This window comes from Elaeis guineensis, chromosome 8, assembly GCF_000442705.2.
Source record: "Elaeis guineensis isolate ETL-2024a chromosome 8, EG11, whole genome shotgun sequence".
Taxonomy (NCBI): Eukaryota; Viridiplantae; Streptophyta; class Magnoliopsida; order Arecales; family Arecaceae; genus Elaeis; species Elaeis guineensis.
Genome location: NC_026000.2, coordinates 12373648 through 12401520, shown reverse-complemented (window position 1 = coordinate 12401520; position 27873 = coordinate 12373648). Strand labels below are relative to the sequence as shown.

General features: G+C 37.3%; 1 protein-coding gene across 2 annotated transcripts; it reads left to right on the top strand.

Annotated features, from left to right (window-relative positions):
- Nucleotides 1–10: 10 nt before the first annotated feature.
- Nucleotides 11–27535, top strand: LOC105050125 (flowering time control protein FCA). 2 transcript variants are annotated; one of them, XM_073261506.1, is made up of 19 exons: nt 11–600; nt 1520–1590; nt 9506–9584; nt 14933–15015; nt 15108–15159; nt 17803–17870; nt 18338–18404; nt 18501–18580; nt 18666–18730; nt 18891–18953; nt 20037–20199; nt 20290–20373; nt 20496–21080; nt 21389–21586; nt 21681–21917; nt 21999–22037; nt 25786–25848; nt 25940–25985; nt 26947–27170. In XM_073261506.1, exons 1-19 carry the CDS (start codon nt 213–215, stop codon nt 27066–27068), a joined length of 2553 nt encoding a protein of 850 aa, XP_073117607.1. In that variant the 5' UTR covers nt 11–212; the 3' UTR covers nt 27069–27170. The 2 variants fall into 2 exon arrangements, with proteins under 2 accessions (XP_073117607.1, XP_010928319.1); XM_010930017.4 differs by lacking the exon at nt 26947–27170 and adding an exon at nt 27251–27535 and having other exon boundaries at nt 12–600.
- The last annotated feature ends 338 nt before the right edge of the window (nt 27536–27873 follow it).

Sequence of the window (27873 nt, the reverse complement as noted above, 5' to 3'; positions counted from 1 at the left end):
CAAGGGTTGTCCCGCTCCGCGCTCGCTATTTAGATTTAGATCCCGGCCAGGCTTCATTACCTTCGTCCTCTCGGTAATAAACAGCTCTGGCCTCTGGGTCTGCGCCTTCGTATGCCCTACTTCGCCTTCTCCCGATTTAAATCTCTGCGGCGGGTTAGCTCACTTCCCTCCCCTTTTGATAAGGGTTCCGAGAAGAAACCCTAGCTCTCTCCATGGACAGGCACCGAGGCGACCGCTTCGGCGACCGCCCTAGCGACCGCTTCGGAGACCGCCCCGGCGACCGCTTCGGGGACCGTCCCGGCGACCGCTTCGGCGACCGCCCCGGCGACCGCTTCGGCGACGGGGGAAGGCATCCAAGAATGCAGTCCCGGTGGTCTTCCGGCAGTCCCACCCACCAGCCCCCACGATATCCGAGAGGCGGTGGCGAGGGCTTCTCTGGGGGCGCCGGTGGCGGCGGGCGCTACCACCCCTACCGCGCTCCTCAGGACTACCCTCCCTCCGGAGGCGGGTTCCGTGGCGGAGGTCCTGCAGGCTTCGGGCATCCGTTGCCCATGGCTGGCGGCCCGAAGCGTGGGTTCTCGGCTCGCGGTGGTTCTCCAGGTAGTTCAAAGTCCCTGCTTTTCTTTCTATTTTTGGTTCTCCATACACTCCTTTTTTTTTTTTTTTTTTGCTTGCAGTCCTTTTTTTCGCATACATCAAGGATTATGGCGGACTTTATTGCTTAGGGTTCTTGGCTGCTTTTGCATCACAGGCTAATTTGATGTTAATAATTGATCCGGGTTTTCATTTTTGTTCTCGGCATTCAAATTAGTTTGGTATATTGCAACCCAGGAATTTCAATGGTCTTCCTGATCACGAAATCACGTTACTTCTCTGAAAACAGTAACTAACGTAGGAACGAAGTTTCACGTCTGTTTGACTGGTCCTCTCTTAGATACACAATGTGACGAGAATACCACTCCCAAAATATCCTTTAGACTTAAAAAGATGAATTAGCCAGAAGGCAAAGTCGCAAAGGTTTGATATAATGAACTGTATTCATCTTCAAGGCACAAATTCTAAACCAAGGAACCCTACATAAACAAAACCCAAGTTTATGAGATTTGTTCATAAATATAAATTATTAACTAGCTAGAAGTCTTCATTTAGATCAGTTAAGAATTTGGAAAATTTCAATATATATTGCTTCTCAGAAAAATCTAGATTTAATAACCAAAATTATTAAGATGAATATGATTCATGGTAGTCACTAATCCATTTTAAATAACTTATCATGAGTAAAGCATGCTACATTTTTAAGGTTATTACATCTTGGTCCCCCAAAGTATTGGTGAGCGATGTCATCATAAAGCATGTTTCATGTAGACTTTTCTTTGGTTGTAATATATTATGAAATGCAGGAACTTACCATTGAGTATTCTATCTGACTTGGTTCCAATTGAACAATTATTCTAATAGTTCTTGTTCTTTTATTTGTCTGCACCTTTTTGTTGACATACGTTGGCATTGAATTTTCTAGATCATGCTGATGGGAACAAATTTGCTAAACTTTTTATTGGATCTGTTCCAAGGACAGCAACTGAAGAAGATGTAAGTGATAATTGTATTTATCTACTTGCTGCTTTTTCCCCCTTTTTGGCACATGCATCCTTGAAACTTCTTTATAATCATTACTTGATCTGATTGTCCTCCATATATCATATCATCAGGCGCATATGGCTTTTTTTGGTCTAAGAACTACTGTTACATAAAATTTGAGAGTGGTATTATGTGTTATACTAGTATTATGCATGTGAAAGTGCTTTTTACTGCTATTATAGTGCAAATGGGTATATGATTTTTCAGCATGGAATGTTGTACCAGAATGAATCGCTCGGTGCACGCCATACCCGGTACGGTGCAACACTCAACATGCCATCTTGTACTGTACCGAACCATATACCGACATTGTAATAGGATGGTACCGGTATGGAGTTTGGTACCAAGATGTCAAACCTTGTTTTTAAGTAAACTCTTGCTTACTAATTACTAGTTTCTTGAAAATGCATAATAGACAGAGAGTTCAACAACAAAAAAGAATCACATATATCAATCTTTCCAGTTCCATGTGTGAATCACATGGGTCAATGACATCTGATCGTGAAATTGCCTAGCACTCAAGGAGAAATCGTAATTACTATTTATAGAAATGTAGTTTCCTTGATAATTTGCTTGGAAGTTGCAAATACACTAATCATATTTTTCGAGAATGATTATTATCGCATAACTCTAGAATAATGGGCTTCTTCAAAGCTCCATTTTTTTGGGTCTTGATCTCGAGATATTATTTAATATCGTCTACTTTAAAACTTCATAATGAATTAGTCCATTATATTCAAACTTGATGTCACATGTGATGAATTTATATGAAATGCATGCATGTGCTAAAAGTAACAGCAAAAGAAGGTAGTAGTTGGCATGCTGGTGAGATCTCTTTGGGTTGTTCTAGATACCTTGTATTGAATCTCTTGTTATTTTTTTCCTCTGGTTTTTGTGTTAGGGTTGGGGTTTTGTTGGGGCGGGGGGGAGTGGTTGGGGATTATAGGGGGAGGGCTACTTGTGTAGCGAAAATTGCCCACGGGTCTCATCTACTGATATTATAAAAAGGAAAGTGATAAACCAAACGATGAATATAAATTGTGCACACATGCAGCCAGAAATTACAAATACAGGCAGTCCACATCTCTCTTAAGGATATATAATTCAGGAACCCAACTAAAAGGATGTTTTGGTTTTAATAGGTATCCTTTCATGCAATTTACCTAACATATTATAAACAAATACTAGAATAATAGGGCTAACAAGAACAAATCTGGGAACTTTATATGAACTACTATAGAACTTTCTGAAGGAGGACTTCCTGTCAACGTTAAATTGCCAGAAGTAGTATTTTGTTTGTGGAATTTCAAATATGTTTAAAGGAAAGGTTCCAAAGGACAAGGGATGCATTTGAGGTACAAATATTGGAAGGGTGACAAGTAAACAGGTTTGTAAATAATAATGCATGAGTCAAAAAGTTTTTTGTGCAATCATTATGTGTACATCCCAAGGCTGTAAGAGTCATGGGAGTTGTTAAGGGTTCAAACCTTTAAATTTATTTCACCGAAACAAATAGAGATGATTACAAGAAGACTTAAAATTGAACTCCAATATGAAGAGAATGACTGAAAGGAGGTGTACATAAATAAGGGAAATGGAGAAAGAGGGGCAAGGTTTTCGATCATAGTAAATGAAGAAAGGTGGGAGTAAGAGGTAGAGGAACAAAAGAGAGAAACTATTAGAATGATGAAGATAGAAAGGGCTTGGCAAGTGCAGGAGATATATAGACTTCTTTCATTGTATAAATAATGAAGCCAACTCAATTTGATCAGGTTTAAGTCTTTGGTTGATTGTTGTCTGGAAGCCTTTCAAGAGGTGTGGAGTTGAATTTTGCAGGCATTGTAGGTCATTTTTGCAAAGGAAGTATATTACCATCGTTCAAGTATTAGGAGCATAAAGAAGTAGGGGGGTAGTATGCCCTTGTAAAGCAATTGGAAAAACTTGGCAAATCCAACAAATAGTTATAATGATATTTAAAAAAAAAACCCTATTGGTTGGAAATAAGAGCTAATTATGGCTGCAAGGGGCTTAATCAAAAGTTTATAGTTTAAGATGGTCAACTATATCTTATGAGCAATAGGGGCAAAAAAAGGATAACTCAGCCAAAAATGCCATAGGAGCTTAAATCAAGGAGATGATATAAGATTGAGCAAGGTTGGAAAAGGCATTACTAATTATCAAGAGGCTTCAAAGTCAATCTTGAGTGGACTCTCTGTTGGGTGGATTGGTTATAAACAACACCCCACCACCCCCCCCCTCACCCCAAAAAAAAAAAAAAACAAACAAAAAAAAAAGTAGCTTTCAGGTGAAAGCATTTGTTGTGGTCAATGAGGCCATGAGAAAATTTGGAAACCCCCCCTGCCCCCACCCCGACCCAAAAAAAAAAAGAAAGAAAAAGTGTGTGGTCAATATCTGCTAAAAACTTCATGATATTATAAAAAGATTCAAATGTTCCAATACTAATGATGTTTTTGTTATAGACGATAAATCTGAAATCTTGTGAAATTCATCTCTAATATCTGATGGTTATTGTGAAATTTGATGTACTAAGGGTGCTTTCAATGCCTAAGCTGCAAGATCCCGACTACATGTCTACAAGTGACATGGGTAATGGTTCAATAGGGTTGTTAGCATGTGACAATTGGAGCTGGAGTTACCCTAACATGTTTGGATTGCTTTTGATAAGTCTTAGAAGTAATAGAATGATTGTGTTGAACTTGTCTAGTCTTAGATACCTATAGCTTGAGGACAGGCTTTTTGTAATAAACGTTCTTCAATTGTAGAGAGTGATGCATGTGCACATAGACCATATAGGCAGTCTATAAGTTCATGAATCATGACAAAAAATGATAGATATATTAGTAGCAATATAACAAATATAACAGTTTAGAGAAAGCATATGATAGTCCCTAGAGAAGTTTTATGGTGGGTGCTAGTAAAGTTTTATGGTGGGTGTTAAGAAAAAAGGACTTTATATTAGATACATTAATGTGATGAAGGACATGTGTAATGGAGCGGTTACTAGTAGTAGAACTACTAATGATAATGGAAGTGAGTTTCCTATCATAATAGTTTTACAAAAAAAATATGCTCTAAGTCCTTATCTTTTTACTCTAGTTGTGGATGAGTATAGTTAATATTTCTTTATGCATGTTATTTGTAGATGATATAGTCTCAGTGGGTGACACTAAGATTGGAGTTATCTTAAGTTAGAATTATGGAGGAGTGCATTATAATCAAGTAGGACCAAGATGGAGTACATGGAATATAAGTTCAGTAAAATTAGAAATAGAGATAAGTATAGAGTGAAAATTGAGGATTATGAAGTTTCTAAGAGTGATCATTTTTGGTATGTAGAATTGATTACTCATATGGAGTATTATGTGATTGTAGCGTGCCTGCCAAGTTGAAGGAAAATTTTATGAGATAGTTATACGACTAGGTTTGCTTTATGGTACAGTGTCGGATAGTTAGAAAACACTATGTGCACAAAATGAGTGTAGTTGAAATGAGAATAGTGAGATGGATATATGGTAATACAAGAAAAGATAGAATGAAAAATGAAGTCGTTTGTAAAAGAAGTAGATGTGGCACCAATTGAGGATAAATTGCAAGAAGACTGAAATTACTTAGATGGTTTGAACATGTACAATGTTGATCGAAAATTCACCAGTATGAAGGAGTGATTTGATACATGTAGAAAGAGAGAAGGGTAGAGGTAGACTGAAATTAATATGGGATGAAGTAGTAAGGGAGGACTTGATATCATTATATCTTTTAAAAAGTGATCCTAAACAGAGTGGAATCGAGGAAAAGGATTTATATGGTTGATCCCAAATAGTTTGGGATTAAGGCTTAGTTGAGTTGAGTATTATCTATGCAAAATCGGTATTTTGCATAAGCTATGCACATGCCATTGAAAGGGGATGGAGAGGTGGGTATCTACTTTTTTTACTTTTTCTAAAAGAGCAAAAGAGGGTATGCTAGAGAGGTGGGGGATTGCATACTTCCAGAGATGCTTTTGAGTGCCCTCACATATTTGAAATATGGGCCTCGCAGATGGAAGCTACAGTCCTAAAATCCATCTTGGAATGCCAATTTCAGGAGTTTCCTTTATATATAGTAGATAATGGGCTAATATGCTGTTTCTAGCTACTATACTCATTTTACAATCTATAGGTATCTTGATATCACCTTATTGGTCTAGCATATATTAAATTTGAAGCAGTGATCTGAAGTTTACTTGTCCACTGATTCTTTTCATCTGTTATTTGCTAACAAACTATTCAAGTGCTTTATTGCATGTTAGAATGTGAATAAAATGTTATACTAAAGTCAATTATGTTGTCATTTAATGTTGCTTAGCACATGTTAAATTCGAGGCAGTGATATGTCGTTTAACCGTTCACTGATAGTTCAGGTGCTTCATTGCATGTTAAAATGCAAAATAGAATCTTGTTTTGAAGTCAATCTTGTTGTTATCTAATGTTGCTTTGCTGAAGAGGACTAGCTGAATTTGAGGAAGTATAACTTGAGGAGTTGTCAATTGTAAAACATTTTCACAACTAGGTTCTCATTCTTCTAATGAAAGACTGCACTAACTTGTCCTAAAGTGAGGACTTATAAGGTGGTAGTTGTTATGATATTTATAGTATAATATTTGTAGAAATGGTGTTGTATATTGTCTATGTTTTAGTCTTGATTTAGGACTCTTAAATGCTCGAATGACTTAATATTGCTGGTTCAAGAAATAAGCTGGAAATTGTAAAGAAAACTTGCCATGCTGGCAAGGTGTGTTTCATAGTGATAAAATTTTGGGTATAAAAGGACTTTATTAATGAGATACAAGAATGGAGGAAATGGTAGAGAGGTGGTTGGTGTAAATTATTGTAAGAAAGATGAGGGATTTGGCTGTGAAACTCACCATCAAGGAAGATGCTTGCTCATATAGCTCATGTTGATTTTGGCTTGGCAGAGTAAGATGCTATGCTGATTACTTATGTCATGGTAAGATATAGTGGAATAACCATTTCATTTCTTTCTTTTTGGGTACTTTGAATAGGCCATAGTGCCTTTAAGACATGTTTTGAACCAAGGGTTTAAATCTCGGTATTGGGCCTTGGTGTTTTCTTTTATATCAAAATATATGGTATGGCTCGTATGGACCAAAACAATCGGTAGCAACAAGAATAAGGACAAATAAAAAAATTGTCCCAGTTCATCCCAACTATCGTGGTTTGTTGCAAGTGTTGGGATTCAACCAAGATTGTTAGGATGCATGTGGACAGTTAGGATCAAGGAATTCCGTACTGGTCCGAACCGATCGGTACACCCTATACCGAGCTGGACCGACGAGGAATCGGGATGGTTCTGTCGGCGAAATCGGTATATCGGAGGAGGGAGAAGGAAAGAGAGGAAGAGAGAGGAAGGAGGAGAGGGAGAGAAAGCCCTAGCCGTCGGAGGTTGGCGGCGGCCCGCTGCGGCCGTCGGAGTGCTTTCGCGGTCCGATTATCGCCCGCTAGGGCTTTTACAAGAGAGAAAGAGCTCAGAGTGGGGGGAGCGACATATCGGAGGACACGTAGCCAGTGGAGGGGCCGCTGATGTTTGCCGAGTGGCCATTGTGGCCACTGGACGGCGGAAACCATGTGGACGGAGCCGCAGCTGTGGAATAGGGGCGACAACTCCTATTCATCGTGTTTTTTAAAAACGAAGATGAATAGTGAAGTCGGCAATCGATTTGTCAGCTTCACTTTTGAATTTTTTTTAAAAAAGGTCAAAATAGTGAAGCCGACAAATGGTTTGTCGGCTTTACTTAAATGAAGCCGGCGAATCGATTGCCGGCTTCATGTATTTTGGATTTTAAAAAAAAATAGCCATGAAACAAGGGCATCGCCTCTGTTTTACGCCCACGGCGCCACACATGCAGAGTGTGCCGTCTGGCGGCCAGTTGGAGGCTGTTCGACGGCGCCTTCGACGGTTTCTCCTCCCTCATTTTCTTTCTCTCCCCCTCTCTATTTCTCTCTCTATTTCTTTTTTCTTCGTTCCAATTTGCTTCCTTTGCCTGTGTCGGTTTGCACTGGTTTGGGCCAGTATGGAACCATACCGACCCATACTGCTAGCCGGCCGACATGGATTTCGATACTGAGTCTGCGAACCTTAGTTAAGATGTTTTGGTTTACGAGAGAACTAATCCCCGCACCCATTCCAGTCCCATTTTCCTATTGCAACGATATTGTCCCATTTAGGCAGCGCCTAAATCCTTGTTTTGAGTAGTCAATTAAGAACTTGGACTTGTTAAACTAATCTAACATATGAAGCAGTATTGAACACATGATGTTTTTCGATATAAAGATATAAATGTATACGCATTTTACTAATAGTACATTTGATTAAACAAGAAAAACAGATATAATAAGTTCAAAAAGATAGGGGATGTAAGACAGGAAAATTTTGAAGCTGATCCTTGAAATAATAAAGAGTGAGATACATTTTTATCCCCTTGCCCTTCATGCTGGTTTACTATTCCTATATTGTTATGAGCTCCCCTGATATCTATGGTATATGCTAATATCAGCCAATTGGCTGATATATTTTAATATGCTTTGGCTGGTATATAGCAAATTCAACTGTGGTCTCATATATACTAATATAGGATTGGCGTAAATACTAATATGATGTCGTTGGTATGTAGCAAATACTATGACCTAATGATTACTAATGTAAGGTTGGATGGATATTTACCCTTTTTATCGAGCCAACAACCTTGTGCCACTATCCATGTCATATGAGAGTGTGTTACAAATGGGCACAGAAATTTGTTAACCAATGCAATGCCAACAGATATTAGAGTTAACGATATTGTTAGTCTAATGGAATGATCTAGTTTGCTTCATGATCATATGGTACAAACCGGTATTTAAATCCTGGCTTTAAACCTAATAGGTCATTTTTCATACTATGGCTATGGTGTTGGACAAATGTTATGTATAATATTTATTAGCAAATGGAATCTTTATAGTCATCATGTTTTGCTATACCAGGCTGTACCACCTAGTACAGGGCATACAATATCATGCTGCAATGGTACCAAGGCTCGGTACGCCTCTTGTACTGAGTGTCAATACCGACGTATGTGCCATGCCACTACCCTTTATGTTGTGTACTGGTTGGGTACTGGTATGGAGTTTGGTACCTAGATTGCAAACCTTGACGATCATTGTCAAAGGGTCTTACAAGGTGAGATATAGAACGGAGGCTGTAATTTGGATTGCAAGAAGCTAATAGGATGGCCATGATATCGTTACTATGGGTTATAAATCTACGTTAAGAATTTTTCTGATCTCAGCTTGTTGGTTATGGCTTAGGTGGTACCTAGTTTCTGAAATTTCTTATTGTATTGATAACTAAAATCTCAAAGTAGTGGTTATCAAACCTCTTTTGGTGGAAATGGTGGCATCGAAGCTCCAGATTTTGGATTGCTTATCTATTCATTGTCAGTGGACAGAAGTGTTCCAGCATGAAATTGTGTTATCTGTTAATACGAATCTTGCATCCTTGAGATGCCTATTGAACATATTATTTGCTGCAGCTTGTCATACGATTCCTTTAGGCTTTAGCTATATTCTTGTTTTAGTTCTTTTTTTCATTTTCTTCAAAGTTATCTGTTATTTATGGTCTATAGGGACCCTAAGGCTGTTATTTTGCCGAATGTTCATCTGCATATCTAGTGTGCTTCCTGGTGTTACTGGCAAAAAGTGCCTTCCTGGTCAAATCTGCTTTCCATCTGTATCATTATAGATAAATGTTTCTTTCTATTAGTATAGAGTATAGAGTTTTTCATCTAAATAAGCTACTTATTTCTTCTTAGATTCGACCCTTATTTGAGGAACATGGAGAGGTTATTGAAGTGGCTTTGATCAAGGATAGAAAAACTGGACAGCAACAAGGTACGTTCAAATGCATTTTGTGATTTCTTTGTGATCTGTATCTGTCTGTTTTCCAGGTCTTCTGGGGGGTAACTGGAGCAATAAGGTCATGCCTCCTCTCAGTTAGGTTATGCAACAGTTGTGAGTGCTTTTTGGTTTTGGTTGGCAACGTTTCCATTTTGTCCTTTCTGTGCATCCAGAAGAAAGACAAGATCATGGAAACTATTAGAAGTTGGTTGTTTATAGCAGTTAAATATTGGGTTGTAAATAAATTCTGCTCTAGTACGACGCTGCAGCAGGGCATTTCGCCAGCCCTATCAAGCAAGTTATTTGCAGTTGATAGGTCCTTTTTTCTTTTGTAGCATTAATCTGCCGTGTTGTTCAGTCCTGTGCAAATGTTGTATTGCAAGCAATGGCATGGTGCACCTTTTTTTGTGTTTTGAGGATGCTGTCTACCACATTAAATACTGGAAAGCTTTTACATATTTTTTTTTTCATAATAGGGCTGGTTTCATGCCTTGAATGGCTTGGAATTTCATTATAGCAGATCAGGATGTTGGATAATTTGGGATGACCTTTGAACTCTGGTTGGTTTAAACATTTTATTAATTAATAACTATCATTGTGCTTCTTACCTTGTATTCTGGTTCCCTGTCAATCAGATGGCAAAAATTTCACTGTGTGGAAGTTTCAGCCATTCCCTTATTGCAAGTGAACATTTTCTTTTAAGTTTACCCACTGACAGTATGAAGCACAGAAATCATTACCATGAGTTTTGTCTAATAGAAAGCTCTCTTAATGTTTCTTACTTGAAATGACTTGTTTATGTCTTTGTGATCTGGTAATGGATAGTTGGTGTTCTGAGCATTTATCTATCATTTTTGGAGTGAACATGGGCATCTGGTTTGACGATCACATGATGTTTTCCTTTCTGGTTTGGATATGAATGGATGGTTGAGAACAATGATGTTGCCTTTGTGGATTAGAAATGTGTTGATGGTGTTTTTCATGTGCCTTTACTCTGCTGGGTTGGATCTGGATGGATTTTGTTTTATGCATGTGGACACTATGTTTTTGAGCCAAGATCTTGTGAAAAATAGTTGGCTATAGTTCGCGAGTACCAAGATTTTACCTTCTGATGAGAGCCTGTTCATTGAAATTTGATGTTGCGATCTATCTGAAATCATATTTCGTGTTAGTTATTACTGAAACAACTAGTTTATAGAGATTCTTAAGTGCTATATCTTCAAGTTGATGGTGCTGTTCTATATCTTCCAGTCATGAGCGTGACCTGACTGATGATCTGCTTTGGGACAGCATTTTGGTTTTATTATTTTATCTTGGATTGTTTCTTAAATATTCTTTCCTTCTGGGACGTGAAACTCCGACTCCAGATATTCTGATATATTGTTGACTTGTGATGGTGCACTGTTCCAGCATTTTTCACCTTATCCATCCTGCATGGGAATGCTGATTATCATATTTGTGAAAATTGTTCTGTAACTTTGAGCTACTACTGGAGGTATTGCAGCAGGTACCTTGAAAATTATCATGTGCTCCATGCATGAAAAAGCTTCAGGGGCGATCTATACCAGTGGCCTGTTAGTCATTTCTTGCTTGCAAGTTCCATCCAGTATTGCTCAATATGTAGATTTGTGCTCTCTCTCTCTCTCTCTCAACGAACATTTTCGGGGTCTAAGTTCTTAGGATATGAAGATTAGATTTGAGATGTCTTGTGTTAATTCTAGTTGTATCATATCAATTTTAACAGTACTATTTTTTGCAGCAACTCTTTTGATGCAATAATCTACAAATTTTATGGGGAGATTAATGTCTTATGATGGAACCATGATTTCTTTTGTGTAATGGCTGCACCTGTCACTGATTTCTGAAAAATAGTCCTGAAGCTTAGTGAGAGGACTGCTGTTTTGGAAAGTCAAAGTTTGATGTTTGATCTCCAGCCATTTCAAGTTACTATAAGTATCTTGATTTGTTAATTTACTTAACATACTGTTGTTCTCTTTTCTAACAACAATTATGTTGGTTGCCATTTCTTGGCTTTTCAGATGGTACCTCAAATGTCATCAGTTATACTTCATGTGCTGGTTATAACCATGCCTTTTTTATTTTTTCTCTCTCATTTTTGAATTTGAAGTTATGTGTTTCATGTATGTTTGTTTTAACATTTGCAGTCAAATCCCCCAATCTCTTATTTGCCACCCTGATAAATTAGAAGCACTTTCCAAGTGATGGCTTCTAACCAAATTGGACTATATTGATATATCACTGTAAGATTGGAGCTATGGTATACCTGTGGTGTACTTGATAACAAGAATGTCTAACATGCCAGAGAAAGATTTTTTTTCAACTTTCTTCTTGCTGAAATGTATTTATTATATTGATATGTTCATTTTTTCAGGATAAAATGAAAATAGGCACGGTAAAATCAAATTATGAATCACCGGGTGATATAACGATCTAATGTAGAATGCATTTTCCTCTTTTTATTATTGTTATAATAAGCTATTTAAAAGAGCTGGTCTATATTAACTTGCTACTATGTTCCATGTGATGGTACTTTGTCCTCCCAACTTTTGCTTCAGCCTTGACATTCCTTCCTTTTCTATTCCTGATGAAATAATTAGCATCCTCAAAGTTGAAGAAACTAAATTATTTTTTTCTACTTATTTGATGTGTATATCAACAGGTCCCTCTTCTAAAAGAGAAGGGAGGGCAAGTCTCTAAAAATTAGAACTTGATTAACAGTAGTGCCAATATGGCGGCCAGCATTCCCATGATTCTTTGCGATGGACATTTTTGCTGATTTTGTCTTGTTTTGAGGTTTCTCTTATTTGTTGGATGGCCTGGATCTGGATCCTTTGGTTTGGTATGCTGTGGAAAACTGTATTTACCATCATACTGAACTGTAGTGGTTGTTAATTTGATAAATTCAAAATGTAAGTTACAAGATAGTTGGAAAGTGTAGAACTTGGTAGCATTATGCTTCAATGCCTTTGTCATGGCTTTATGAATCTTCAAAGCAACAGGTGATTCAAGCTATTCCCACATATGAACAAATTGTGCATGGTTAGATTTTTCTGTGGTATTTGATGGTTTCATTTTTTGGATTGAATTTACTCAAGCACTTCCCTATGAGTAAATGCTCGAAGATAATAGATTTTCTGTGGTATTTGATAGTTTCATTTTTTGGTTGAATTTACTCAAGCGCCTGTCTATGAGTAAATGCTCAAATAAATCCTGCTTCTAAGGCATCATTAATTTTCTCTTTTAAGGTGATGCAGTTTGTTATGTTTCTGGTAGGTTGATCATCTCTCTTGATGACTCTGTAACATGTCTTGTCATCGAACCTTCTAGATTCGGAAATGTGGTCAAGGTTACCATGTTTGTCTTTTCTTTTCCATTTTTTTTTTTTTGTCCATTTTGTAAGGATGTGACTCTCTGAGGCTTTTCGGAAACCATGCTTATCTCGTGACTCTGCAAGGCTATTCGGAAGCCATGATCATCTGATTATATGACTAGCAGATGACTGGTTGTAATCAAAACATGATATTCTACATCTCATTGGTGTTGTCCCAGGGTTTGATTCTGTTGCAGCAAAATTTTGTTGGTTGTTTATATCAGTTAAATTTCTTGTGCTGTTGTATCTCATGTATAGATGGTTGACTTGTTATGGCTAGCGCTGGATTTTGTGTTGTGGGTGTTGTTTTTATCAGGTTTTAGATGATGAAAGACAATGCAATGCAAGTGGTTTAGGATTTTGTTATGTCTTGAGTACAGTTTACAGATGCTTAATTCTAATTTTCTTTGTGTGGAAACACTTGGTGGTTAGGTCTGTGCATATGGAAATACCATGGTCAGTGGAAGAGACCAATGGAGAAATCATGGTCTTCTCATGCGCCACAATACAAGTAACAAACCTGATCACCAAAATAAGTTGAGATTGATTTGCTAGGTTCACCATAGAGATTAGTCGTCATTCTTTTCCTCAAGTACTCCCGATTTTCTCTAGTTTATAATCACAGTTGCACTATTTCTATTCACACTTATATTGCTGTAGTGTTTGGTTCATGCAAGCTCTGAATCCTACCATAAAGGTTTAGCTCAGATAGGTCTCTTATCTATCTGCGTTCAAAGGATAATGGTACCGAGGTAATTCTATATGCATTCAGCTTTTTAGTAACTTGGATGCAGGCAAAATGACCCTAGTTTCCTAAAAAGGAATTGGATTTGTCTTACTATTGCCTCCTGGAAGTTGGCCAAAAAATATATGATGTCTGAGCCTCTGAGGAGTGCATTTTTTCTTGGAAATCACATGTAATGTTGAATGATCGATCCCTTTATCAACCATTTACCTATGAGTGTGGAATTTTGCTGGTGCATTTTTTGGCAGCAATTGATTATTGTGCTAGAAGGAATCTCTGAGTTCTGGAAATATTTCAATGAACAATATTTTATACAGGTTAATTCATCCTCTATAGGATTAATAATTTTTTTTTTCATTTATAGTTATTCTTGGCAAGATTTTAAATCCCGTGGGATGGGGTTGTCTCGGTTTGCTTATGGAACAGGATGTGCTGCCGTCCTGTCCCGTCTCGACACTGGAGACAGAGGATATTTCAAGGCATCCCGATTGGAATGCTGGGATGCTAGCGGGATAGTCCTATCCTGACACATGGGATAGTACCTCATTTCGATATCCCGAGGGACGTCTTGCTGAGACACAAATCCGTTCTCGAAATGCTTTAGCATTGATTGGTGTAAGTTTGTGAAGTTTTTTGTAAATAGACAGGAGATATTACGATGAAACTGATCAACAATGGTACGTGGTAAACAGTGGTGGATTCATTGCATGATACCTGGATGCTAGTAAAGAGATCTCTTGTCCTCAACATTGTTGTCTTTCTACTATGAGATCTGGATATAAAAGTTGAAATATTGTTGTTCGGAGAACTCAAGTTTTTTATAGCATCTCTTATGTCATGCTCTTCAGTAATGGCATACTGGAACCCTTGCCACAACTAATACCTTACATTGAAGTCACAAAATCATTGCAATGATTTCACCACGTTTCTATAAATTTGCAGGATATGCTATATTAATTTGTTGGTAGCACATACTTGTCTGCTTGTCTTTTTTCTCCCGCATTCAGAAGTATTGCACTAACTGTTATAAATTTTCATTGGTAATTTCTTCCAGATGTATGCACTAATATTCTGTTTAATTATTCTTTCTATGCCTGTATAGAATAGATTTTCAAATGCAGAATGCTCGTACCATCTATAGAAAAGAATTTTTAATAATCCAGTGTGATCAAGGAACAATTTTTTTTTTTTTTTTTAACTTTACAGGATGTTGTTTCATTAAATATGCAACTTCAGAGGAGGCTGATAGAGCTATCAGAGCTTTACATAATCAATATACTTTGCCTGGGGTGAGTGTATTGCTTTTCTATCTTCCATGTGTTTTTGCTGTACTTTTTTAGTTACGTTAGAATCTGGGCAGCTTACTTTTTGATTTCCCCAGGGATCTGGCCCTATACAAGTCAGATATGCTGATGGGGACCGCGAACGTCATGGTAATTATTTAAATACCACTTTTATTTTATCTGAGAACTTTTCAAGACTATAACTGTTTGCTACATGGAACATGAGAATGGTGGAAGATAATGGATAATGTTTTTAACTTTTCATACAACTGCTTTCAATGATTACATCAATTTATCCGTCAAAAGATCTGTTTGCAAATATATGTCATTCTTGTATATGCATGATGTTTTGCATCAAACGGCCATCTGCAGTAATATCCAAATTTAGCTTGCAACACCAAAAATTGCAATCATCAACAGTTTGAGATCCAAAATTTGCACGACCAAATAAATTTATAGTTTGTCTAAATTTGGCCATACACGATGAATGTACAGATCTAGATTGTTCTTGTGTTAGAATAAGTTTTCACAAATTTGATGGTGGTCATTGTGGAGCTATTGTTATTGCTGAATTTCTGGAACTTGGTTGAAATAACATAGCAAGACTAAATCTGTATATGTATGCATTACTGCATAAATCTATATTTTGTGTAATTTTGGCTCTTCTATCATCTGCATTTGCAAGTTTTGATGGTTGTCAGTCTAAATAAAGAATAGTTTTCTCTATTTGGTGGTGGTTATTTAAGGAGTAGTTCTTGTTTGATCACCAGCACTTGGTGAAATGAGAGTATACTTGCTCAACTTCGATTTTCATTCTGTTTTTCTGGTTTAAGCACCCCTGTTGATAGTCATCTTTGCATTCATGGCCGTAATACTTTTCATGCTGCATGAAAAGATGTGAATGCTCAAACATGGCTCTTTGACAGAATATTCTTCACCTCTTCTACTGAAGCTTACAAGCTCAATTGCACTTGGTGCCAGATTCCATATGGATAGTGCTTGTCAATTTTGGGATAGCAGTCCTTAATTAGTTGGTGACTGACAAGGTCCTGCAATTGTTATAGAAAGGGTAATTCACCATATTTACTTGATTTGTTGAAAATTTCTAATGCTAGGCAATTGACTGATCATCCTTTTTTTATCATATGACAGAAAGAAATGAGTGTTTTCACTTCCTTGATTTGATGAAAACCAATGGGTGTTCTTGTAGGATATTAATGATGTTCTTGTAGCTTATTTAGATATTGGATCTAAGAGGCTGATCCCTTCCGAATTGACATGGGGATTTTGCAAGGAGATTGTGGGAGGAGTTGTTTTCTAATATTAGATATTGGATGATTGGATAAATATGAAGAGGTTTCCACAGTGGGTATTGATTAGTGTGTAGTTTCTAGTGGCTTGTGCACAAATGTAGCCAATCTTGTGATGGTTTTTTGAGAGTGCACTATGAAATGGCAGTTTATTTGTTTCATGACCCTTTGGTGTGAATAGCTGCTCTAGATCGAGGCTTAAGCACATTTTATAACCAATGGAGATGGATTTCATCATTTAACAATAAAATGATCCTTGAAATGATTCAGGCAATGCTATTGCTTGTCAACATAAATATAATTTGCAATACTTGGGAGTTCAATGACCTGGCAGATTATCTTGCTAGTGATTGTTTTGGTAGACAAGTTCCTTTTGCAGTCCATATGCTTGGATATTTTCCCTTTCTAGTTGGAGATGGATCTATGTTGCAACTTGAGGGTAGAGTGGAAGGGTGGTGAGACCATTTATTTTGCTTGGTTAAGTGTCTAAATTCCTGCAGCCTACTTGTGGTGAAGCAGGTGGGAAACATAAATATATCCTGCTTCTAGACCTAAACAGACTACTAAATAGCACAATTGAGTTGATTTTTGTTAGTCCTTGTATTACTTTAGGTGGAAAACCCGAACTTTCTTTACGTTCTGATGGATCAGGTCAATACGGAATTTTATCAAGCTTCAAAGACCTAAAATGCATTGTAAGTAGCATTATTCAGTTGATTATTGTTACTCTGACAGGTAATAAACAATATATGATTAATGATTCAGACATATCAATGGTGATACGATCAAAATATTGCTTTGAGTTTCAAGAAGCCTTTAAACTCTTTTGATCTTGCAAAATTTTAAAGATTAACATGATTAATAAAGATCCTAGTTAAGCTTTTCTATTCTTTGGCCTTGAGACACTTTAAGGTCATCATGATTAAAAAGGATTGTAAATTACTTCACACATGCATCACTGGAAGTCTTTCCAAGGCTCAAGACATGATATTGTCATCCTCAAGGCAAGAAAATATGGATAGATAGTTCAACCCCTCTTCCTACAAATAAACAAGAGTTGGACAACATTGCCTTGTTCCTAAGATGAAGAGTGGTTACTCTAAACACAAAACTGGCTGCCGAAGTGCCCCCATGCGCAATCTAAGCTGCTAGGCTAACATATGTACGGTGAGATATCTAGTGGTGCTATAGGATCATAAAAAATATGTATGCAGTGATAATTCAAAAAATATGTTGCAGAGATATTTCATGATTGATTTGTGCTTGACCGAAGCAAGGTCTTTATACAAACCTTATATTACATGCCTATTACTTGCTTTTATATATATATATATATAAAATCTCTTTTTTGTTCATGTTGTTGGCCACTATATGCTAATATGAACCATCATTACTATTTATAATAGCTACACATTAATATACATTGGACTTGGGAATTTTTGGTTTACTTGCATTTTGACCCTTATATCTGCATATTTCTCAGGCGCTGTTGAACGCAAACTATTTGTGGCATCACTCAATAAACAAGCCGCAAGTGAGGAGATCGAGGAAGTAAGCATTCTTTATACTTTTCTTGAGGGAGACTAGGTTTGTGGCAGCACATATACATTGTGTATATGAGTATGCATTCTCCGTTCTTGATTTGGCTACCACAAAATTATGAAATGAAAACATCTTTCCTATATTCAAAGGAGAAATTCATGTGCTGCTGCTAGTGTTTTTACTCATATAAATACACAAATATACATACGTGCATGTGCATGCACATACAAATACACATATACATATAAATATATATATGCAACACACACACACACACACACGAATATAGATATGTGTATGTATGTACATATACTCATGGGTGTATGCTTCAATAAGTATGTCGAACATAAATACAGTAAGCAAAAAATTACTACGTGGAAAACCATTCTTTTACTTGTTTTTCTTAATTCTTGTGCTATCTTTTGATTCTATTTATCTAGCTGAACCATTCTTGAAGTCTGATAAATTTGTGGCAGATCTTTTCTCAATATGGTCGTGTTGAAGATGTCTACATTATGAAAGATGAATTAAAGCAGAGTCGTGGTATGTCCTTGTACACCTTGCATAAGCTTTTCTTGCACATATTTGTAACTATTGTGATACTTTTTCTGACATGTGTATTTTGTATAACTAATGAAGGATGTGGCTTTGTAAAATTCTCAACTAGAGATGATGCAGTAGCAGCTATGAATGCCCTTCATGGAAATTATGTGATGAGGGTAAATTTTCCTTTTTTTGAAACAGCGCTCAGTTTTCTCAACTTAGGGCCTTACTGATGATGTATATGTTCTCCGTCTGCATCAGGGATGCGATCAGCCATTAATTGTTCGTTTTGCCGATCCTAAGAGGCCCAGGCCTGCAGAACCAAGGTCCTTATATTTAGATTCCCTCCACCTCCCTATTGTTTTCTTTTAGTAATTATTTATAGTAGAAAGCCTGCTGATCCTTGGGGCCAGCTTTAGCAATCAAGCATATAAAGAAGCTGTTGTCATCTTTCTGAATTTTGTTTATCATTTCTCTCTGTTGTAGGGGTGGCCCTACTTTCGGGGGTCCTGGTTTCAGTCCTCGATCTGATGCAGCATTAATAATCAGGTACTTTTTAGGACTGATGCAACCATTCTTTTCAGGTGAAGATGTATGACAAGATTCCATGACCCTTAATTAGAGATGACATGGGCTAGTAACTTGTTTTATCTATAGAAATAAATTCAGTAATAGATGGAGAAGTGAGAAAAGTCTATGATCAAGGTTTTAAGTACCGGGTCATACGGGACCATTCAGGGTAACAGAGAACCAAACTGGTAGGTAATTGTACTTGGTACACCCCCTTTACCGGGTATAAGACCAGCATTACCATATGGACACTGATATTCCCACAGCAGTTGGGTGCCATTACAGATGCTAGTATCTGGCTATGGATAATTTTGATTTATCTGAATAAATGAGGTTTGATGCCGTACATGTCCCATTCTGCTTTTATACAGCTTCTTGTAATACTTCATAGAGCTTAAAAAGGCCATTGGTGTACACCAAAGTTCCTATCGGTGACTTTACAATGTAAATGCATCTACTTAAAGTCTTTTGTGCACAATGATGGCTCAAAGGATAGCTCAGAGGGAGGAATATCCCATTCATTTCAGGCCAACTCCTTGAAGGCGTCCACTCAGACAGCTATAGCAAACTACTAGTAGAAGAGGCTTTGTGTTGAGCAATACTAGATAATCCTGCTTTCTATGTCTATGTCACTGCTTGGTCCCCTAGTTTTCCTTTATTCCTCTTGGGATGAAAGTGCCATTTCTTTTTCTACTCGTTGGCTTTCCCTCATTTCTCATTTTATATTTTGCAACAGTGTTTTTATGAACAAGTTTTTCCTCTTATTTTGAATCTCATGCATGAGCTGATCATGCTGAATATTCAAAGCATCCTTTTCTTTTTCCTTCTGGTAGCTTCACAGTATTAAACTTCCAACTGATAGTACAAAAATAAAATGTTCGGTGAAACCCACATGGTTGCTTTATTGGAGTTCAGTTCTCACCGAAATTTTCCATGCTGGCTTGTCTCAGAAACCCCTTGAAGACCTAAAACATTATTGTAGATTGATTTTCACTGAATTGTTTCTTTTTGTCTGTTCACCTTTTTAGTTTGCTATGTTTGAACCAAATGTCTTCGTAGCAGGCCCACAGCCAATCTTGATGAACCTAGAGGTGGACGCATGCCACCCGATGCTTGGCATCCATTGAGTCCACGGTCACTGGGACCATCTTCTCACTTCAATGCACATGAATCTGGTAGTCAGTCAGCTGCCAAGGGTGGTGTCATGGCAACATCATCAGATGCAGTAAGCATCTCGTGAATCATCTTTTCTCCTTTTATATGTTACACTTGTGTCAGTAATCCTTTTTTTCCAATTTGTATTGGTTGATGCTAGCCGGGTACCTTGGGAGTAACTTGTGGTCCTACAAATGGAGATTTATCGAGTCTTTCAGCGACACCATCTTCTTCATTGCAACAGGTCCTGCAACCTTGTTTTGTTTTTGTTTTTCTGTTTCTGTGCCCATCCCATACATCTATAATGGGACAACAGATACAGGAAATCAATATTCTGGATTTCATTGTTGTATTGACGTTTTGTAGGGTTTCAACCCTTCAATGGCACAAGTTCGTCCTGTTGCTGGTCAGCAAATATCAGCATTGCAAAAGCCACTAATGCCCCCTCAAAACTTCTCATCTTCTCTCCAATTGCATCAAAACCAACAGACTCCTGCTTCCCAATCACAGTCTCAAAACTTGCAGGCACCAATGCAGCAGCTCGGGCTTCAAGTCCCTCAATCTGGTAGCCTAACCTCCTATGGCCAAAATCTACCATTGCAACAGTTACCTGGTTTGGCAGCACAGTTGTCCACATCACAGCCTGCAGTCCAACAAAATGCCTCTGCTGGTGCACTGCAGAATCCTTTAAGCCTGCAACAGCAATCCATGCCTGCTGTTGCTAATCAACAGCAGTTTCCTGCTTCGAACATTACCCAACAACTGCTTCAGCAGCCTATCCAACAATTGCCATCGCAACTGCCACAGATGCTGCTACAACAGCAGGCACAAGCCTTACAGTCAAGCTTTCAGTCTTCACAGCAGGCAATTTTCCAGCTGCAACAACAGCTGCAGCTAATGCACCAATCAAATCTGAATCAACAGCAAATTTCTCAGGCGGGTAAACAACAGGTAATGCATGTTCAGATTGATAGTGTTCAGTTAAATTCTGGATGACCAGAACTTCCAGCTTGTGTTTGATAGTTTTTTCTTTTTCTTCATGCACTACAATCGACATTGCTCTTGCTTTAACTAGCTCCTGTTTAACATTATACCTCTTTCAATCTGAAGAGCATCGTTCATTGGTGTCGCTATATTACATTGTACCACATATATGCACGTGCACATGCGCGCGCACACACAGACACACACAGAGTATATTGTATATTTTTGCTGCCTTATGTATAACTGGTTCATCATTTATGAAATGCATTCTGCAGTCTGCATGGACCGGACTGGCATCAACATCTAGCACTCCTGCTAGCACACCAGCTGCAGTTATGCCTTCAACTAGGTCTGCTACTACTCCGCTTCCGGTATCTACCACACCTGCAGTTCCTTTAACTTGCAACTGGACAGAGCACACTTCTCCTGAGGGATTTAAATACTACTACAATAGCATTACTCGTGAAAGTAAGGTGGGAGTCCTCTATAGCTTGGTTCCCTTTCGGTTTACAAAATTTATTCTGCAAGTCTCTAAATTTGATATTGACCATACGTTTACTGTTGTAGTGGGAGAAACCCGAAGAATTTTCATTATTTGAGCAGCAGCAACAGCAGCAGAAGTTGCTATTGTCGCAGCAGCAGCAACAGCAGAAACTTGTCCAGCAGCTTCAGTCCCCATCTTCTCATACCCAGTCACATACACAGATTCAGTCTAGCCAACAAGCTTCCCAAACGCAACAGGTGCAGCCACAAATGCAGATGAGGCAGCAGGCACAATTGCAGCTCCTTCACCCTTCTTTAGCGGTCAGTGACATTTTATCTGTATATTATATTTTCAGAAGTCAGCTCTTTTCATCACTATTTTTCTTTCTTTTATGCTTTCAGTACCAAGCTTCTGGTGTGGCTGGTCATCAAAATATGCAGGTAAATTCTGGATTATAAGAGAATCAAATTATCGCCTTAGACTTGCCATTAGTATGGAATTTTTTGAAGCTATTTTAAGTGGGTATTCATATAATAGATGAACAAGTGGTTCTGTCAGTTTATTGCTAGGAAATTATGGGTAAATGGCCTTTCATTGCAATTATATTGGCAATACTTTGTGCGAACCAGTGAGAAAAGATATAGTATGAGAGTAAATAAGTTGTGATTATCTCTTGATGCAATTTTCAGCACTTTGATTTTGTCTGTTTTATATGATTCTGGTATTATTGATGCCTATTAATTATGGAATATTCATTTCTAATTAATGGAACAATAACTTGTCAGTCTTGTCTATTAGGAATTAGAAGTCTAATGATGTTAATGGTTTTCTTTGTTAGAAGAATCTATGTATATGAATTTCCGATGATCAAAGTTGCTTGGATACTAGTAGTTGTGTTGGTGTTAGATTCTTGAAACTCTCAATATTTTAATTCCTGAGATGCTTATATATCTTATAATATGTTTGTTTGCATGTAATCTATGAAACATCTATCACAAATTAAGGCAAAATATAGAATTTCTACTTCAGTAATGGATTGAAACATATGTAATATTTATTTTGCATGACGTCTCATTAAAAGTCTTCGCAGGCTTGAGTCCCTTCCCCCCCCCAACCAAACCTCCCCCCAAAAAAAAGACTGCTTCTTCCAATAGAATGCTTGTCCCTTGCTTCCTTTAGAGATTAAGGTATTCGCCATACTGCCTGTGCTATGTCTAGTTTCAAGTGAGAACTTTTCACCTGTGTTCCTGAAGATTAAATCATACATGATGCCCATGTCGGGTTGGAATTAACATGGTGTACCTTTAAGCTTTTGCTAATGCTCCAAAATTGAAATGAGAACATTTTGTTTTGGTTTTGGCTAGAATTGAATCCAAAACTACAACGGACAGTTTATGCCCCTATCTTTTTTTCTATTTTTTGATTTCTCTAAATGCTAGAAAGTTTTTTTTTTTCAATATAAATATGGATTTTATCAGTTCTGAGAATATTTGAAAGCTTAAGTTTCTAAGAAATGTAACGGAAAAGTAATCTTTCTGAAATTGGTTTCTTTATCCTCGGGCTCAGAACATTGAGATAATTAAATCTTTGTGTTATTTTGACATCAAATAATGAAATGGTCTGTTTCAGTCATGAAACGTGATTCTTTTATGTTCATATATTTCTAAAAACTACAATGATTTTTTTGACCGTTCAAAAGAAAAAAAAAACAAGAATGATAGATCCGATGCTCTAAGCAATACAATGTATACTCTAAAGTGATGTCTAATTTATTTTTTTGTTTTTTTTTTTAAATTAACTTTATGCTTTTGATTTGGGTTGATTATTTGGCCAAAACTGTTGAAACTAGAAACAAATCATTGAAATTATCAAAGCTAGGACTCATCTTATTTTGATAGAAACCAAAATTTGGGGCATGATAAGCATGCTGTGCCAACAGTTAGCATGCATGATCAGGCAGAGATCACCAAGAACAGCTATGCTATGTCGTGTTGTTTATCCAGATCTTTGTGAACTTAGACAGTTTGGTTTCATGGATGTTAATTAGTTTGCATAAATCTAGCACAAATCATCCTAGATATGTGTGCTGATTGCTATTGACATGTTGATTGCTGTATTACTTATATTCAAGTAATGCACCATTCGACTAGCATTACATGACTATGCAGTTGGCATGTCCAACATGTGCAACATCTATTTAAATGGTCACAAGTGGCACATTTGACATGTGATTACACATTAACACAGGTAACTTCAGATTTCAGGATACAAACTATAGGAGAAACGAGTATATTTGTAGATATATGCGTTGAATGTGTTACCTGCATCCTACAAAACATGGAAACCTCATTTACTATTGACTACCATAATTTCTATTTACTGATTTGAGGTAAAGTAATTCTTTTGTGTTGTTTTTTCAGTTTCCATCTGTAGATTGAACTATAGGGGATTAGGATTTCACAATTAAAAGAAGCAAACTAAGTATACCGACTGCAATTTCAGTAGATGGAGATGATAATGAAGCTCTAATCAGAAAGATAAGAGGGTAATGTGGTCAGTATGAAAATATTCAGATTATTATGTGGTACATTTGAGAAAGGGAGACCGATCAATGAGTATATGAGATGATGTGGAGTAGCAGTACCAGTTTGGACAAAGTGATGAAGTGACTACCGTAGGCATTTCCAATTTGAGGAGGCCTTCTAGGAAGGGATATGCAGGTCATTGTCAGAGGGCCTGGAGAAAGAAGAGGAAGGCCTTAAGGTAATATTGGTATGTGAATGCCAGACATTCACTGGTGAATTCATTAGAAAGTTTGAAAAGCTTGGGCATGAGAGGCAGTCCTTATCAGGAATCATGAATGAAGATTATGGCTTCATATAGTTGAGACTTGGCATTATGACTATGTGGCTGTAGCAGTCATATCAGTTGTTTGATCTTGCTCCTAGTTCAATGTCTACAACCTTTGATTGGATGATTTATTTCCAAGATTTTCTTTTATAAAATAACTTTAAAATGTGGAGAGCAATATAACAAGCCTTCTTTGATACTTCAATGGTATTTTAAGACCTTCCATCTATTTTCCACTGCATGGCATTGAGTTAATTCCAACTTGCATTGGCATAATTAATCCAGATAATGTTTTGCAATTACTTCATGGAAAATGATGAGATCACAAAGTAAGAAGATCTCATACTTGGTGATGACATCAACCTTTGCATGTTTACAATGAAAGTTGATTGCATCGACATGCTACAAATAAAAGACCAATAACTTATGTGTGAATATAAGAGGGTGAGGCTTGGCACAATTATGCAATTGCTCTACTATAACCTGTGTCATGATTTTGAACTATGGAAATTGCCTCTTCGAACATGGGGGTAGGGCTGCATACATCTGGCCCTCCTTGGACTCCGTAATGGCGACTCATGCACGAGGAGCCCTTTTTCTATATGTGAATAGAAGTATAGAAAACAATACAAAGATCCAATGTATGCACATGTTCATATTTGTAAGTAATGATTGAATATAGGGAAAACATTTTTGTTTTTTATAAAGAAATGATTGAATGACCTCTTTGTAGAGCTTCTATATGTTCTTAAAGATAAGGTTTAATGATTATGGTATCCCTTTGACCAGCAAGTCCTACAAGGAGAGTAGTCTCTCTCTCTTCTCTCTCTCTCCTCTATCTACACACACATGCATAGATAATACAAACGGCTGTAAAGATAACTTTGCATCCTCTACCGAGTTCAGTGATGGGTGTTGCAAAATAAAAATCTAAAGGGAACCATGGGATGTGATTTACTAAGTTTAAAATACTATAAACAAAAAATCTTATGTTTTGGAAACCTCTTGTTGATGCATCAAGTCATCTCAAATAAATAATTTTACTAGCTGGATATAGTTTGTTGGTTTTCAGGCGGTAGAACATATTCAACAGTTCATATTTTTCATTACAACATCAGTTGCTTAATTTGACAGTGGGTGTACAGTTCTTTCTTGACACCCATCGTAGATGATAATTGTATACTAGTGTCTTATTCTGCATCTTTGGTGATCTGTGTCTTTAACTTCTAGTGATTGAACCTTTTGTCTTATCTGTTGTCTATGAGGAGCTCAGCTTTGTCCATTGTTTTGCAAATTTGTTTTGGGCTAACCTCTTGCTTCATTCTTTTTATCTTCCAGGAATTAAATTACTCACAATTACAGGCAGCTAGTGCTGTTATTGATCCTACCCGAGCACAACAGGCATTTCTTAAATTCTAGCCCTCCACTCATGTTGCCATTTCAACTTTGTGGCTATTGCCATGTTAATATCCTGCTTTGGCATTTGGTGCAGGGGATTCAAGCTGCACAGGAATGGGCCTGGAAAAACAAGACCACAGGTATGGAAAATGTTTGCCGTTGTTAAAAAAATCCCCTGTTCCTTTTGTTTTCACTGGTTAAACCTTCAACTAGAATTGAAAAGAAAAAGGAAAAACTGCATGATTTCAAAATCTTCTGCCTTTTCAATCACTAAATGCCCTTTGTGTCCGCTCTATCTAATTTGCCTTGAGCGTGTTGGTTTTAAATCAAATGCATCAATTGCATTCTTCTCCTCCATGCATAACTGGTTCTCAATTGGATGCTCCTATGTATAAATTTATAATATATGTAAACATATTGCAAATTTTTCTTTCTGAGACCGTGAATCCCCAAGCTCTCACTCAAAGGGAAGGATCTCATACCATCCAAGCAGATTCTTGGTGATTTAAAGTTTTACAAGTTATTTCCATGTTTTTCTTGCAAAATGTTTCTCCAACACTAGCCTGAAAGAGGAAAGAATCTATATTTCAAAAAAAAAAAAAAAAGTCCTGTTGAATAATTTACAGATCGTGCAAGCAATTTGACTTTCCAATTTTTTGTCTAATTTTGTTAAATCTTCATCTGTGTATTCATAAGCTTCTCAAGTTCTCATGCTTAATTTTGTGCCTTTCTCCCGTTTTTAATCTGCTGATTTAAATAGTTTGAATAAGGGTTGTTGTTGTGGTTTTGTTCGTTTGTTTTCCAGATTATCATTCACATTTGGCTTTATTTTCATGTCATGTATTGTTTTCCTTGCGGAGTCTTGATCATGTCGCTGTGGTCCTCTTCATTAAGCGATAGAGCAAGTATGTAATATGTGATTCCTACAGGGAACAAATTAATCATGCATAGACCTACTGGTCGATATGCTTCCCATGAGGATGTGCAACTATAAATGACATTCTTGTTATCCATGGCTCTGGTGGATTATTTGCTTCCTGATTTCTAGATTATTACAGTCAATATGTAGATCATCAAGCCTTGTGGCATATTCATCTGCAGACATGCTGTCATCGTACCTCTTGCTTGGGGCCTTCGTTTCCATTGTGTTTCTCTGTGCCTTGTTGGGTTCTGTTTTCTGCGAACAGTTGAGACATGTGAGCTGCACAATGAAAGACGGTTAGAGCCTGTAATGGTGCGAAGAAAGTGAAATGCCTGATTATAACACACAACTGCACATTCCATGTGACAACTAGATTCCATCCGCTAATTTACCTTATAGAATGTGGCATTTTGTTCATGATATTTGTTTTCAGCTTTATATGGTGGATACTTGACACCAGAACCTGCTCTCTTTTTCCTCTAGGTTCTTGATGATGCAAGTTGTCCAGTGAGCTGCACGGGGTGTGATAACAGAAATTCACTGGCATGGAGTGACAGAAATGGCAGTGGCCTCAACCTGTTTCATATTCTCATGATTGCTCAACTATGAAATGTATTATTATCAGGATTTAGTGGAAAAATGATAAATTAGTTTTTTATTTTCACTCAATCATGGCAATTCTGAATGCTTTCTATGCCGTTTTCTTGTAGAGATGTGTTAACGTGTTTTTCCTCGTAAATTTGCGTCAGGGAAACTTTCATTATTATAGTTGTGATCTGTGTTTAACTATGGTGGCTGGTCATTATTTAATAAATTTGTGCTTTATGGCGGGCAGTGGGGCGTGGCATTATGGGTTCGTTCAGAACAGAGGAGCTGGAGGCTAATCATCAGAAAATTGTGCGTTCTACCAATAATAGGCTTTCGGACAGTCTTAGCTTTAGGCCAAGAATATTGTAAGACCTTATGGCTTATTCTGTTATTTGGAATTTAGATGGGCCAAATTGCTACAGAAAGCTTCAGGAGTTCATGTTGCTTACGTTTACCCTCCCATCAAAATTAGTGCATGAAGGGGTGCTTATTCTGTTATTTGGAATTTAGAAGTGGTG

Excerpts from the sequence above, each read along its gene's own strand:
- LOC105050125 (XM_073261506.1), top strand. The coding sequence starts at position 213 with ATGGACAGGCACCGAGGCGACCGCTTCGGCGACCGCCCTAGCGACCGC. Across the intron at positions 9,585-14,932 it reads AAAAACTGGACAGCAACAAG|GATGTTGTTTCATTAAATAT; the intron begins GTACGTTCAAAT and ends TTAACTTTACAG. Across the intron at positions 20,374-20,495 it reads CATCTTCTTCATTGCAACAG|GGTTTCAACCCTTCAATGGC; the intron begins GTCCTGCAACCT and ends GACGTTTTGTAG.